Consider the following 16,807-nt stretch of genomic DNA (forward strand, 5'->3'; position numbering starts at 1 on the left):
CCCCCACCCCCCCACCCCCCAAAAAAACCCGAAAAACGAAAAAAACCGAAAAAACAAACAAACAACAAAACAAAAACAACAACAAAAACACACCACCGTCATGTACACCACACGCCTGTTTTCGAGCAGAATGACAGTATTCCTTTCTCACGACTTAAATAAGTTCACGACGTACACCATTTCATAATTTATTAATTACTCCAAGCTCAAGTCAGGTTTTCATTCATGTTCCGCGGATCGACGACACGCTCGGTACGCTTAATTTGTTTCTCGTCTTAACATGCTCAACGTGTCATAGTTAACCATATGAGAACCGGAGTCGATACGGAATTGATGAAATACGAATTCAACGATGTGCCGTTACTTGCCATCGATCCATTGGTGTCTGTATCAGAATGCTAAATGGGGCAGTAACCCCGCTTTTCGGAAGTGTTTCTAGCCAAGATGTGCCAAACAAACCTTTGATTGGTCAGAGGTGAAATCGTCATGACTACTGTTGTTGTACTGCACGTGATTGGTCGAATGTAGATCACGTGCCAGTTCCCGTCTATTCGTTCTGTTCAAACATGGCCGTCAGCTAAACAGACGATAGTGAATTTGACATTTTGAAATAACTGTTCAATATTTGAGTTTATCCCTGGACTTCTGGATCTGCCACCACTACATGCATTTGGTTAATTACTATAGAAAGCATATCGGTGATATTTGGGGATCTACAGATCCCAGATTGGACAGGATTCTTCCCATGCATGTGATTACAGAGCAGGACTCGGTTGTAAACAAATCCACAGGTCTTACTTCGCGTGATAGAATTTGACACTCGAGGTTAGGCTATTTTCACATTATGGCAGATGAACATGATATCATAGGAAGCGCATCGGAGTTTATCAAAGGTAAGATTTTATTGTCTCCTTTATTATTTAGTAGTATACAGACCTCGTTTGTATGTTATTCGAGGCAAATCAAACGTGTCCAATCGTGTCAAGCATTTCACTGTCGCTCACTATCATTTTCATTCTATTTTCTTATTAAGAATATATCCTCATTAGATTTAGCCATATTCTTTAAAGTACAAAAGTCCCAACTACTAATAAAGTGTAAATCGAAATCGTCCTTACCGATTGTAAGAAACGGTTCTACACATTGGCATGTGATCATGTGGGGTTGTGAAATGGAGAAAGTGGTCAATAACCCTATAAGCTATGTATACACGAACGCCCCCCAAGAGTACTTTCTCAGTTGCGTTAATTGTGGTTATTGATACTGCTAATAAGCAGGGTTTCAGATCGGTTCATTTCCTTGAGCATTGACTGACTGTCATCCAAAATGTCATGGAGATATTTTGTCAATTTTGGTGATGGCATAGAGAGGAATGTCTTATCCAAATTTGGTAAAATCATAAAAATATCATAATGACGTTTGTCTGTAGACAAATCACTGAATAAGTTCATGAAAAATGTTGGCGTGGTGGGGAAGCCTAGTGGTTAAAGTGTTTGCTCGTCATGCCGAAGACCCGGGTTTGATTCTCCACATGGGAACAATGTGTGAAGCCCATTTCTGGTGTGCCCTGCCGTGACATTGGTGGAATATTGCTAAAACCGGTGTAAAACAAGACTCACTCATGAAAATTGTAAATGTTACTTGATCTAGACGATACTTATTTCCATGTATTGATTCATGTTTGAATTCTAAAAGTAATATTTAAAGTGTTTTACAATAACTGCGCCCACAGGACCATGTAATAAATATTCTATCTGCTAGGCTAACAAACACACAGACAAGGCCGTGCTTGTCAATTTAACCAAAGTGGTTAACATTTAAGACCTGCAACACTTCAGGCTTTCCTCCCACTGAGTTTCGCATTAACCTGACATGCTGTCATATTACTGGAATATTGTTCAAAGTTCTGATGAAGTCATTCACTCACTCACTCACAGATGAGGCTTTTTGTTTATAGCAACAAGCTCTTCAACTTGTTAATTGAGTTACATGCAAATGACCACAAATTATGTGTTGTGGTCGATATTGTACTGTCACTGAGTATCCTGATATTTTTCGATGCATGGGGTTTATGTATCATGACACCCCTAGTGCTGCTATGGTTTGACCACAGTATTTAACATGAGTGTGTTTAGTCACAGGAATGAGACGTTTCGACTGTGAGTTTGGATATATGTGTCATATTATAGCCCTACTAGTAGTAGTTCTTAATGAAACTTCTTATACATACAGATATGATACTTGATAGACATTTACACAGTGTTTACATGATATAGAGCATGCTACAGTAAGATTTACAGACACAAAGCATGTATACTCTCAGGTTTTCCATTGGATTCTTCTTGAAAGTGTTAAAATGGCTAGCTTTTCCCTGAGCATGTAAGCATGGTAATTAAAACAGAGCAATGTTGTTTATTTTCAGATCGCCTCTATTTTGCAACCTTGCGAGTGAAGCCAAAGTCTACAGCCCATACTCATTACTTCTGCATAGATGAAGAACTTGTGTATGAAAAGTGAGTACATATCATATTATCAAGTTGAACATTCTGTGCCTGGTAGTGAAACGTCCGAGTAGATTTATTTGTATACCTAGTACCTACTAACATGACTAAACAAGGGGTGCTGGAAATGCAGAATCACATGGAAGAATGGCATCTTCATCTCTGTTGGGACAAGAAGTAGTCTCTTCCCAAAATTTAATAATCTGTCACTAGTCCTCTGCCCATGCCAAGAAAATATTCCTTCTGTCTTGTAAGTTCAGCCAGGGATAGACCCCCATTGGTCAAATCCGACCAGTTGGCACCTTATTTTGGACTAGTAGTTCATGTGAAAGAGCTAGATTTTGGGGGAAATCTACAATCACCAATGGTCATGTCTATCTGTTGTGTCCAATAGTCATTGTGTTAAGATGTGATGACCTGATGACTGGAGTCTTTGCTACTAGTAATAATTGGCTGGTAATGATAGTTATGCGTGTGACAATGACAGGGTTAGATCTAGGTCTCTGCGGCATTGACACATTATTGTAATAATTAATGCTTAGAAAACTGGATATCGTGGGCCCTAGGGCGTATTACATACTTGTGATGTCTAACTCGTGTTACACAATTACTTTCCATTAAAAGCTTATTCCAGGTTTTAAGGTTTTAAGATAGTAAGTTAAGCTTTCTTTCAATAAACTTCAACATGGGGGAAGGGGTCGGACATTGCATGCTTTTGCAGTTGGGGGGTGGGGGTGTTGTGTGTGTATGAGGTTTATGGCAGTATTTACCCAAAACCTACTGGGTAGCCAGGTGTGCAGAAGCTATGCAAGTTTTTTTAAAAGTGTTGATTTAGCTTTGATTATTTACTTCAGTAATCCACACTGGCGAATGCACAGAATTTGCCTTAATTTCATACTGTGAGAAGAAATATATTTTACAGCATTCTTATGTAGTCTTGCATATCCCCGTGTGGAAGTGTTTTCGGATGCTGACCTTGTTATGTCATTCATAACGTAAACAACTCTAAAACATCTCACTCACCTATTAGTGATTGGTTGGCGGAAGACGGGGTATTCCAGTCAATTTACAGTGTCAAAGTTTAGTCATAATACCAAAGAAATACAGAGTTAGCTTTAAGAAAAGTTTAAAGAACCTTCTCAACATGGAAATTAAGTTTTTAACAAATTAACATTGTGATACAGTCAGTTTAGATCAATTTTATTCTTCTTCGTTACTGTGGTATGGGCGCCAAAACTCCGAATGGGTCCGAACTAGAGTTAACGAAGCATTTTGTTCAGCTGACCGCAAAAGTGCTTCCAGGTGGTACCTTGATGATGTCACATGGCTTGTTATAGCGCGAGAAATTGCAGTAAACATGTCCGTCCAAAACACATGACATCCGAAAACGTATGATCTGACGATAGTTCATGTGTTTTTTATTTTTGAACAGCATTCATATTTACTACATGCCCCACAATATTCAGGGATGTGAAATCTCTTCGGAAACGTGGAAAATCACATTTTTTAAAACACTAGTCCTCGGAAAAAATCATCTTCCACGTAAGAATATAATCAAAGATTTAAAAAAGGGCAGGAGTATCACTGAGCCCAGAAAGGGAGAGTTTGCTTTACTCCCGGAATCAGCAGATTCGAGTGGTTCTCTGACCTTTAAATCAGGTTATGGTAGAACATAATTTTGTTATGGGTTTTGCATAATGATCTGACGTTACTTCAGTACTGCTTGTTTAATATGTACATTCAGAATGGCCAGTGAATTCCTTGTGCAAGAACAGTAGTGTGGCTTCATCATAATGGTTTAAATCCAGATGCAAAAAATATGAACCTCTGTTCCTAACCCTTTTGATAATGAGTTGTACAACTACTGCTGGTCTGTTTGTGATGATATGCGTGTTCTTCCTTCCAGTTTCTATGCAGACTTTGGACCCTTGAATTTAGCCCTTCTCTACAGATACTGTTGTAAAGTGAACAAGAAGTTAAAGGTGAGATTACTGTTGCCATCTTTGCCAAAAAATATCTAAAATATATTGAATGCTCAAAGAAACTAATTAAAACACAAACCAGTCTGTGCCCAAAAGTCTACAAGCCAGCCCCTCTGTAGTCAGGGGACCCGTGAAGATGTGGGGTAGAATAGGCCTTCAGCGACTAACGGGATCGGGTGTCAGGCTCACTGACTTGGTTGATGCATGTCATCGTATCCCAATTGCATGGATCGACGCGCATGATGTCAATCACTGGATTGTCTTGTCCAGACTCGATTATTTACAGACCGCCGTCATATAGCTGGAATATTGCAGAGTGTGGTATGAAACAAGAAACAAACAAACTGTAGACGGGGACTTATCTTGGATTTTTAACCAAGTGCCCCTGGCAGGCAAATTGCGAAAAATCAATATTTTGATTTTTCAATGCAAACTTATAAAAAGAAGCCTAAAAACCTGTTCCTATTTGTTGGTCCTGTTATTGATGAATACAGATTACTTCTTCAAAGCCATAAAAATAGTTATTTGTTATATATATTAATACAAAGTCACTGTAACATGAATTGGGAAATCTTTAGTTCCCAATTGGGAATTTGTTTTGACGTTTTTGCTGCAGACTTGTGGCTGAATATTGGCCTCTGAGCAGGTCTAGATAAAATCCCTGGTAATATCATTATTTTCAGTACATTTTCATGGTATCATATATGGTACTTAATCAGCTGAAATTACTAGACCTAACAGAAGTTTATGACTCAAAATGAGTTGTTGGTTGATACCAATACTATTGAGATATTGTCACTGTTATTCATTTACCTGTGCTGAATATTGGCCTCTGAGCAGGTCTAGATAAAATACCTGGTAATATCATTATTTTCAGTACATTTTCATGGTATCATATATGGTACTTTATCAGCTGAAATTACTAGACCTAACAGAAGTTTACTTGACGCTGACTTTGGACAAGTGACTAAAGTCACAGACTGCAATATGTATGATAACTTATTAGAAAATACTGAATGGTTCAAAACATCCCCATGAGCCCTGGAGTCAGATTCCGACCGAACGGACAGTTGGCTGGTTTGTTACTGGGTAAATACACTGACAATCCAGTGAATCCACACTGACATTGCTGCAGGAGACGAAGAATGTTTAGGTCCTTTGCATGTTTACCTCCTCCCAGACTGATGTGATTCAGAATGACTGTGAACAGGTTTATATGGTCTGTTTGCTTTAATATGGTGACAAAAGGAGGCTATGATCAAACATCAGTTTTATGGGACCTACCTCTTTCTTTTATCACTGTTTATGACTCAGTATGAGTTGTTGGTTGATACCAATACTATTGAGATATTGTCACTGAGATATTGTGCATTTAGTATTTATTTACTGTCAGTGATGTTCTTGAAACAAAAGGTATTAGACATTTTCATGCTTTTCACGCATTCACTGATATCATTACCAATTTGAAAACTATGTGTTGTACTGGGACATTGTGGATAGCAATCAGTCAATGCCATAGCAAAAGAACCCACCTGAAACACTAACAGGTTTATCTAGGTGCTCTTTTAACTCTTTCAATCTGAATGTCGTGATGACCCCTAATGATAATCAAATACATTTGAGGCAAAAAACTTATTAACTGATTAAGCATCTGATAGTGTGGGCCTTGTTAAAAAAGCCTGTTTCCAGTGAGGCATACATAGCCAGTGATAGCAGATATTATACTTTCCTAATATGTTGTATAACATTTGTTTTTACCTGAAGCAAAATTGCTTCTTTTGCGCATACGGATAGACAATGAATAGATGCAAATAGTTTACATTGTGGTTTTCAAACACGTATGGCTGTTTGAATCATTAAATTTATCCGCCTGATCAGTTGTAGATTGCATAGAGTTTCCTAATTCAATTGACATCTGTATTCTGGTAGTTCAAGTTGTCAAATTGGCAATGGTTTTCTTCAAATGACATTGAAATCCCCACCTTGACAAGCTTCTGAGCATGTGCAGTGTTATGACGTCAGTAAATGTCTTGGACATCAAGTTTGGGACCTCCATGTTCAATATTTTACTGAGAATAAATCGCACTATATGTTTGAAGAATGAAAGTAAGGGACCCTTCATAGCAATGAGGGGGCACGGGTGGCGCAGGTGGCCCAGTCGTCTAAGGGTCCGCAATTTGCTGTGCAGAGCTGCGTCCCCTGGTCGTGCCTGAGTCTATGATCGTGGGTTCTATTCCCGGTTTGCCCCGATTATGTTTCTGGGTATGGCAGCACCATAGGAGTTGTAACCGTCTGAGAGCTGCATTACTTCGGGTTTTCGTCCCACATTAGGTTGACACGCTGTGATATAACAGGAATACTGTTCAAAGCGGCGTTAAACACAGCTCACTCACTCATTCATAACAATGATAACCCATATATTGTAATTAAATTAAGATTTATGGAGTCCCAAGATTCACTCTCGCTTTTGTTGTTTAACAACCGTTGGATAACTGAATATGATACTTGGTGACATCTACAATTTTTATCAAGTTACTATTGCAACACCATAACACCTTATACTATAAACATATGACCATATGGGCTGGAACGACAGCCTACTGCTGCTTGACTACAAGTCTAATCACCCCAGTAAATCTGATTAATTTTGAAAACACCCACTTGCTTGAAATAATGGCATTGTTTCTCTTATTCTTTCACAGATTAACCCCCCAAATGAGTTTACAGTATCACATTTGTATAAGAACATGTACTTTATTAGCAAGATATAAGTGAGTCTTTGCCATTGCTGTTACAAGCTCTACTATTTTGATATGGCCCATGTATAAAAAGTTAATTGCATGTACATGGTGTAAGATAGCCTGGCAGGTTGCCCAGTTCCACAGTTGGCAAGATTCTGGTGTTGACCCATGTCACCAACATGAGTCACAGCCCCGGGTATACATATCCCAGTGTTTGAAATTAAGTTGGGTTGTGAGCTTCTTGGTGTTTCTGTCTGTTTCAGCAGAGTTTCAGATTTGTCCATTTTCTAGGACACAGACTGGCTGTCAACCCAAATCTCTGAGATTTAAAATTTCTTTTGAATGATATTGAAGAATGTTCCTCCCCAAAATGATAAATCATAAAAATGTCTTGATGTCTTTTGTCTTGCAAATCACACGTTTGTTATTTTATTTGAAACTATGGATCCCTTTTTTCAACTTTTAACCTTAGGCCTGACAATCACCAAGATCACCCTTTTACTTTCAGGCTTCATTTTGAGCACTGTGCAGTTTGAAAAATGATATTACGACATTTTCAAGATTTTTTTCAATGTTTTATAGGACATTCTCCTACACCATGTGTACTGTTACCAAAATTAAAAAAAAATCTTCAGGGCATAATACAGGGTTGGAATACGGTTGGTCCATGGTCTAGAAGCTGATCTGATTTGAAAATTTGCTATATTAAAATGCCATTTCACTGTTTTCCCCAGGTAGAATCTAAAGATGTCCTAAAACATTCATGACACAAAATAATGTTATATGAAAACATTCATGCAGTGAGATCATTACAGCTGGAAGTCCGGGGTAGAATAGGTCTTGCAACCCATGCTTGCTGTATGTAAAAGGCAACTATGCTTGTCGTAAGAGGTGACTAACGGGATTGGGTGGTCAGGCTCGCTGACTTGGTTGATGAATGTCATCGTATCGCAAATGCGAGGATTGATGCTCATGATGTCAATCACTGGATTGTCTGGTCCAGACTTGATTATTTACAGACCGGCGTCACATAGCTGGAATATTGCTGAGTGCCGCGTTAAACAAGAAACAAACAACTACGGCTCACAGGAGTAGACCACTAGGCCATAGACAACTAGCCCACAGCTCATGTCAGATTAGACCAGAGCTGTAGGGCTTGCATGTAAGGTATACATATTTTATATTTTCACAAAAGGTTGTCCAAGACTAGAGGCCAGGTTTAATACCTAAGTTTGAGATCACTTTAACATAGGAAATAAAAGGACATTTTACTTCAAAGAAAGCTTTTTATTTATTGGCTTGTAAATTTGTCTTTACTTTTGATATGAAGAATCCAATGCAAAGGTTCTCTTTTTCGTGTACGAATACTGACATTTAAGGTTAATCTGTATGACTTATCATGCTGATAAAATAGCCTTTAAGGCATGTTACCATTGCATGTGGCAGTCTCTGAAACCACTGGTTTACTAGTTTGGCTCTTAATGCAGTGGTGTAAAAGTGCAAGTTGGAAGCACTACCCCAAATGTATGTATGATGCAGTCAGGAGCAATAACCACATTTACCTATAGCCCAATGTTGCTGATATATCGGAAATAAAAATAAGATTTTCTCCATCTGAATATGAATGGTAGTTAACATGATTGATTGGTTTGATGCTTGTATGACTTAAAAAGAGTTCCTGAAAATGAACATTGTGCTTGATATACTGTTTGTATAGCTTACACACATATATATATAATTTATTCGTATTTATTAATAGTTAAAAAAACCCGTCAAGTATAGAATACATTAGATATTCTGAAAGAAACTGTTTGATTGCAAAGGGTTGCCGTTTGTAGTTGTATCATGGTAGTGGACTGACCACATATAGGTCAAGTCATGGTTCACAGCAGAACTTAGCACTGAAAATTTGAAATCGGAAAACCCATATGTCTGTTAGTTATGATCAGAAACAAGAAAAGTCTGTTACCATGTTTACCTGTTTGCCTATTCAGTGTTCAAAAATTGAGGGGGGTCCTAAAGTCCTTGAGGTCTTCACCTATAGAACTTGAATCTAGGGTCCCTCTAAATCTTCAGCTTCAAGTGTTTTGTCATACCAAGGTTAGCCACTTTAGTCATATCCAACTTGTCCACAGATAATTTTGGTCAAGTGGCTTATGTTAAAAAAAGTTCCAGATTTGTGAAGGGAACAAGTAGATTTTCAGTGGTCGTGGACTATCGGACTAAGTGGCCATGTCTAACCCTGCATAACTGTGATATATGTAATACCATATTCGACGTAATAAGCGCCCCGCTCTAATAAGCGCCCATGGCGATATTTGCTAATATATTGGCAAGTGAACAATCCCAATTAGCATCCCTTCCGATTGATCAATGTACACAAGACTTATTTATTCGTGTATAATACGCACTCGTGTGTTATATGCCCCCTTAATTAATCTGGAAAAATATATCTGTCGTATATAAACAGTTCAGACCATCAGCATAAACCACGAAATTTATCTTTCAACTCTGTTTTTTTCCACCAAAATAATATTCTAATAAGAGCCCCCTATTTCTAATTTTGAGAGCGCCCTGGGCGCTTATTACGTCGAATACGGTATGTTGACTAGCTGATACAACTTTCTATACCTGGCCAATCTGCTTGCAGCAGTTACAGTCCAAACCGGACCTCAGTGCCCTGTTGACCCAGGACTTTATAGAAGTATATTGACACAGCACTCTTATGGCTTACTGCCTGTGTTGACCTTGTTGCCCAAGAACCGTAACAGAACATTGGGCTGTAGAGTGAATACGCTACTATCTCAGTCTGTCTTTGAATTATATGAAGCTCAGGTTGTCAGATAAGTGCATGTGGCATTATGAACACAAAATAAAAAAATGTGGTCTTGGTTATGTCTGGAAAGAATAACATTACCTTTTCAAGAGGGAATGTGCTGATTAAACCACTTTTGAAATTGATTGCAACTGAAATGTTGCTGTCAAACTTGTTGGCTGTTTTTTAAATAAACATAATGTCTGGCTTTTTTAGGTTTCTACACAAAACTATCCTCACTTGTGAAACTGGAGAAATATGAAACAGAGAATGTATTCATTATTCAACTGAGACAAGAAAACAAGAGAATCACATAAGGATTATTTTGACATTAATCATGTTGAACATGTTCAACAGCCAGGATTTTAAATGTCTGTAAATAATAACTATTTTGAAAGACGGTATGAATATACTTAACTAGAAATGAGAGACAATCATATCTTGCCAAGAAATCAGACGTCTGGGAGGGTCATAAAAAATAATACACATATTGGAGGAGTGTCATGAAACAATGGACATTTAATGTTAAAATGTAAAGTGCTTTTGCATTTTTTCTTTTCGGGGAGAGATATGGTTATGAACAAATGTACAAGTACATGGCGGGGGGCAGTCACCCAAGATTATTAGGGGAAGGGTCATTATATTTTCAGTACATGAGTGCATCAAAAACCTTGATGCCCACCCTACTGTAATAAATGACCTTTCCCTTAAAGATATGAATATTTAAGTTAAAACTTAAATGCATCATTTCAGTCCCCAGTCCCCCTGAAGCCTGAGTCTAATTCATTTGCTCTGTCATGATAGCATGTTAGTTAGATCAAGGTATAACTATCCTCAATACATCATACCAAGGAAGACAAGCTTTGGGCTGGAGACCTTAAAGGATCTGCCATCATATAGCTGGGATATTGCTGAGTGTGGCGTTAAAAACCAACCAACCTTAAAGGATCTTAAGATTTGAACACCAACCAGCATGTTTTACCTTCTCTACAATAGATTGATTAGTAGTGGTTTTATGGGGTGATAGTAATCATGGTTATAAGCAGGTTTGTACTCTATATCTGTTATGTTGTTGTATCTTTTCTTTTCAGTCATTCTCCCTCGCCAAGAAGAAGATTGTACACTACACAAGCTTTGATGCCAGGAAGAGAGCCAATGCAGCATTTCTCATTGCATCTTATGCTGTAAGTAAAAAATAACCAGTTGTAATAACAGGGATTACTTTGGTGCAAACTCATGAAGATTCGGGTTAGAATTGGCTTCAACAACACACAACAGGTGACTAACAGGATTGGGTGGTCAGACTTGGTTGATGCATGTCATCGTATCCCAATTGCATAGATCGATGCTCATTATGTCAATCACTGCATTGTCTGGTCAAGACTCAATTATTTACAGACCACCATCATACAGCTGGAATATTGCTGAGTGTGGCGTAAGACAACAAGCAAACAAAACTTTGGTACATGATTTTGTGATATCTGATTTCTTTGGTCAATCTTGCATCTACATCTCACCACTGAGCTCTTGGTAATCTGCAGATTTGGGTAAAATACTAAATAAATCACCATTACCTAAATAATTTTGAGTTGGTGGCGTACAAATATGCACATGGTAAATTTTGAAAACCCCAAAGTATATCATCAACACTCTGCGGAACTACCCAATGCATGTGCATTCATGTCACTATGTCAGTGCTATAATCTTGAACATGGGATCAAATCCCATTTCACCCCACCTCTTCAAGACTCCTAACACTATTGTCTTGTGTGAGATCGTGATCATATTAGTAACGAGAATATGTAAAGTTGTAAAAGTTGCGTCTTGATAGTGTTCATAGACAAACGATGACAGAGGGACATACTTGATTAATGTTATATTTTAAAAAAAAGTTAGTATCCATGGAGAATCTAAGAAAGATATAGGTATCCAAAAACCCATGTTTGTCATATGAGACTACTAAATGGATTGGATGCTCAGACTCGGTGACTTGGCTGATTGCATGGGTTCGTATCCCAGTTGCCTGTATCGATACTCTAGCCAACCACTGGATTGTGTAGTCCGGACTCAATAACTGTTTACGGACCGCTGGAACATTGCCGACATAGTTTAGCAAAATATAATTGCATTACTATTTATAGAAATTGCATCACCATTCTCAAAAGTCCCATTATTCTGACACGCACAGGATTTTCTCCCATGCAGACATTTTTCCAGGGTACCCCTGTATTAATTATAAAGTATGGGTGTTAACCGTTACATATAAACATAATGTAGATAAAGCATGATAGACAGCAAAGAAAATTGCCACAAGTTCACACTGCCCCAGAGCTCCACAAAAGCTTTTGGTTTTGGGGGTATTTTACCCTGGGGTATGATTTTGATAGGGTGTCTGCAATTTTTGGGGGTATTCAAATTTTTCTTGACTTTTGAGCATTATAACTTGAAAACATGTTTTGTAACAATCCCTGTAAATCATTTGAAACTAAATAAATAGTGGTAATCAGTATACCTGTCTGCGTGTGGCTCCCTTTCCGGGAAGCTGTTTTTGTTTGCAAAACCTAGCATTGAATTTGAAAGAAAGGCCCTTTTTGTGTAATCACCATTCAGCAACTGTTTAACATGTTTAAGATACATGGACCAGGCAGCAATGTTTTTTTCCCTTTGAATCTTTTGGCATTTGAGTTTGTTAGTAGATCCAGCTTTTCTGAATGTAAATGTCGTTACGTGAATTTCGCGATTGTCTGATACACAATGACTTTATCTAACAGTTGTAATATATGCCATCGGTTTATCTAGTAGTTGTTATAAATGTAATTTATTTCAATAGTGTATTTATTGTTTTTGTTTGTATTCTGGTATTTGTATGCTAGGATTTGTTTTGTCTGCATATTTCAGTTTTTTTCTTGCATATTTTACGCAAATAGGCAGCTAATCTCGAGCCCTGTGCCCAGTAGTAAATGTAACATAAGGACAAGTTGAAATTTGCTATTTTCCAATGATTTTCTATGTTATCATTATAAGCACTAGTGTACTGAAAATGTTACTTCGTATCGCTGATAGAGGAAGTAAAGGATTATTGGCTTCATTAGCCTTACAATCAATATTCCACTAAGATATGATAGGGTGAACACAGTCAAGTATCAGGAAGTGAACTCCAACTTATCAACAGATCAATTCAGACAAGTTGTTTATTTAACATACCGGTAACTAGATTAGTGGGGGGGGGGGGGGGGGGGGGGGGGGTGTACATGTTTTTAACTGGCAGTTGTGGGTTCAACTCTTGCTGAATTAACTGTATTTTCTCTTCCAAAGCCCAGAGCATATATTTAAGAATATATATGATCAGCTCATTTCTTTATTGTCCTCCTCACAGCTCTAGCAGCCTGTACTCATCTCATTTTCAGTTCTAGGCTGAAATTAGAAAGAAAATTGAAGTTTTCTCAAAATTAGAAGCTTCACTTGTCCAATTACTTTTGTTTATCCTCATAGATATCTATGTTTCAGGCATGATATGTTAGTCTAATTACACTGTTATGAAAAAGATTAGGCAACATCTATTTTCACAGGGCTTAGTAACCATGGCAACAGACTTTGTTTTCTCTGCTCTCTTTGACTGTTTCTGGTACGTTCTATATGTACATGATATATCTTGACTAAATGTAGCATCATGACACTCAAGTTGATGCAAATCAGGGAACCTGATACTTGTCTGTGGCTGGTTGTCTGCGATTAGACTGTCCCAGGTGACATAATTAGCTTGCTTCATGTATCCTACAAGGATTTACATTCATTGGCAGACACAGGACTGAAATCAAACTGGTCCATACACCCTGAAAACAACCATGTCATAAATACCCATTAAGATTCATAACCTTGGTTTTATGAATACCGTATTCGACGTAATAAGCGCCCCGCTCTAATAAGCGCCCACGGCGATATTTGCTAATTTATTGGCTAGTAAACAATCCCAATTAGCACCCCTTCCGATTAATCAATGTACACAGGACTTATTATTCTTGTATAATACGCACTCGTGTGTTATATGCACCCTTAATTATGGGCAATTAAATTCTGGATAAATATATCTGTCGTGTATAATACACAAAGACTTTTATTTTGTATCATTTCAGGCTGTGAGCATAAACCACGAAATTTACAATCTTTAAACTCTGTTGGTTTTTTCTCCAAAATTTTATTCCAATAAGAGCCCCCTATTTCAAATTTTGAGAGCGCCCTGGGCGCTTATTACGTCGAATACTTGACTTTCTGTATATGACTTTTTGAATTATTACTGTATTTGACGTAATAAGCGCCAGGGGCGCTCTCAAAATTAGAAATAGGGGGCTCTTATTAGAATATTATTTTGATGAAAAAAACAGAGTTGAAAGTTAAATTTCATGGTTTATGCTGACAGCCTCAAATGTTTATATACGACAGAATTTTTTTTCAAGAATTTAATTGCCCATAATTAGGGGTGCTTATAACACACGAGTGTGTATTATATGCGAATAAATAAGTCTTGTGTACATTGATCAATCAGAAGGGGTGCTAATAGGGATTGTTCACGAGGCAATATATTGGTAAATATCGCTGTGGGCGTTTACTAGAGCGGGGCGCTTATTATGTCGTATATGCTAATAACATTTATGACCTGGGTGCCGTTGTACAAAACAACCTTACCGCTACGACTGTCGCAAGTCTATGTTAAGGTATGAGAGTTACGATCACCTTAGCGCTAAGATTGCTTTGTACAACGGCACCCAGAACTATATTCCAGCGGTTTGTAAAATTACATTGTCTTGATGATGAATTGGGATTGACTACAAAATGTTTATCACAAAAGGTTTATGTGTGTTGTTTTTATCATCAACTGTTGCACATTTCACATTTTCCATCATAGACCATGGCTGTTTGTGTTTCAGCAGGAGGTACATGTAGACATCATTTTGAAGTTTTGCCCTTATATTTGTTATTTGCATGAACATAAGGACACTTGGCATGCTGAGAAAGAATGCTCTTGTTGTTTTCTTTCCCTCTTCGTTATTGATTAAGGATGAGAGTCTTATTTGATATTTAGAAGTTGGATATAAGTAATACAAGGAACTATTAAGTATTGTGGGCAACAACTTCTATGTTATTAATGGACTGTGTGTGTATGATAAAGAAGTTGTTATCCATAATATTCCATGTCATTTTTAATGATTGGTGATTAATCTTTAATATTTTTCCCTTTTCCAACATTATGTTATACACAATCATATTGCAGATAATATACCTGAAGAAGACACCCGAGGAGGCTTACCGGCCACTTGTTGCGGGGTCCAACCCACCATTCCTACCGTTCAGGTGAGCTATTGAAAACAAGATTGAAAACAGCATCAAATCTTTCAGTGTCATTTTTGGTATTTGGACGATGCACTGATGCACACTGGAGCATTGGTGGATCGCGTTTTTTAACTTCTTGATAAAAGTATAAGGTCACAGTTGCACGCAAACTAAGTAAAAAATATAGATTTTTACTTTAAATGTTTGCTTTAGTAAGTTTCAAACCAAACACTAATTAGTAGTGAAAAACGTAAATATTTTCATCCATTGTGCTATACACTGCTGAATGTATTTGGCCATCCTGTCTCTGAAAAAAGATCGCTTACGCACCACAGATACGAGCACATGCACGTATAGTGATACATTTAGGATTGTGATACGTATCGGATCTCACAGTTGGTGTATTGTCCCAGCACAAGTCTCTTCTCAAAAAAAAATTAATTAATTTAATTCATTTTTCTGTTTCACACTTTTGCAACAAGTTTTAGTATTAGAAAGGGATTTTGTTTGAGATTGTCACTATAAAAGTAGTGAGAAGAGAGAGCCACAACCATCTAGCGAGGGCCTGGGGGAAAATTAATATGATTTGATCATAGAAAAATAGAAATAGTGATATTTGTGTAATTTTCATCATGTTTTTCATGTTTATGTTTTAATGTATTTTTATAATTGGGCATTACCGCAGGGTTAGAAACTAACAGTTTTTGTCCACTTGTCCTTATAATGATAACATATAGCAAAACCCTTAAAATGGGCCAATTTCTTAGTCCTTAGGATACCTTTACTATTGGGCAGTTTGGTAAGGACTACAGGACTAGTGCCAATTTCTATCGCTGTACCGGGAGGGTCATGAAACTAAGGAATTGACTTGTAAAATACATCATGTTTGAAATAAATGCACCTAGGCTACACAACATCAGAAATTGTAGAGGAATTGAGATAAGTAATAATCACGTTTCTCCATTTCATCATGCCGTGTATAATATTCATTCTATTTTTGTAGATTTGCTGTTTTCACAATGATATATTTGTATTATTTTTCGTGGAAGTTGTTATATATGACAATGTTTACTCCAGGCACGGAAATTTGATACTGTTTTCCCACACTGCATAGGAAAGCACAATTTGGCCAAGGGCTTTCAGTCAAGGACATGTCAGTAGTGATAGATACACCACTACGCCAGCTATCTGCGCTGTACCTTGAGCTTGTAAACACCACTGGCTGCTGCTAAGTGTAACACCATGATATAACCCCACATCACTAACAGCTGCCTTCAACATCTGCTTCACAGCAGTTAGCCATGTAGTATTCTACAATAGTAACCTGCTGGCAGGGAGCCAGGTGTTATGGTTGTAAGTGGGTCAAGGTGGGAGTGGCACATTCCTCCTGTACCTACAGTTGGTGATGGGTCCTGTTTAGTGTCGACACATAAGCTCAGC

At 37.7% G+C, this 16,807-nt stretch overlaps 1 protein-coding gene across 8 annotated transcripts in view; it reads left to right on the plus strand.

Moving 5' to 3' along the window:
- The first annotated feature begins 533 nt into the window (after positions 1-533).
- The window catches only part of LOC124133226 (dual specificity protein phosphatase CDC14A-like), a 42,855-nt gene continuing 26,581 nt past the window's right edge, over positions 534-16,807 (plus strand). For 5 of the 8 annotated variants that reach the window (XM_046497536.2, XM_046497534.2, XM_046497535.2 and 2 more), the window contains exons 1-5: positions 535-893; positions 2,423-2,513; positions 4,408-4,483; positions 11,131-11,223; positions 15,309-15,388. In XM_046497536.2, the coding sequence (XP_046353492.1) occupies positions 845-893; positions 2,423-2,513; positions 4,408-4,483; positions 11,131-11,223; positions 15,309-15,388 (389 nt within the window). In that variant the 5' untranslated portion in view covers positions 535-844. Of the gene's footprint in view, positions 894-2,422; positions 2,514-4,407; positions 4,484-11,130; positions 11,224-15,308; positions 15,389-16,807 lie in introns of all 8 variants that reach the window. The other 3 variants (XM_046497531.2, XM_046497533.2, XM_046497532.2) reach the window with 1 other exon arrangement.

The sequence above is a fragment of the Haliotis rufescens genome, unplaced genomic scaffold, assembly GCF_023055435.1.
Source record: "Haliotis rufescens isolate VD_foot unplaced genomic scaffold, xgHalRufe1.0.p SCAF_2, whole genome shotgun sequence".
Classification (NCBI taxonomy): domain Eukaryota; kingdom Metazoa; phylum Mollusca; class Gastropoda; order Lepetellida; family Haliotidae; genus Haliotis; species Haliotis rufescens.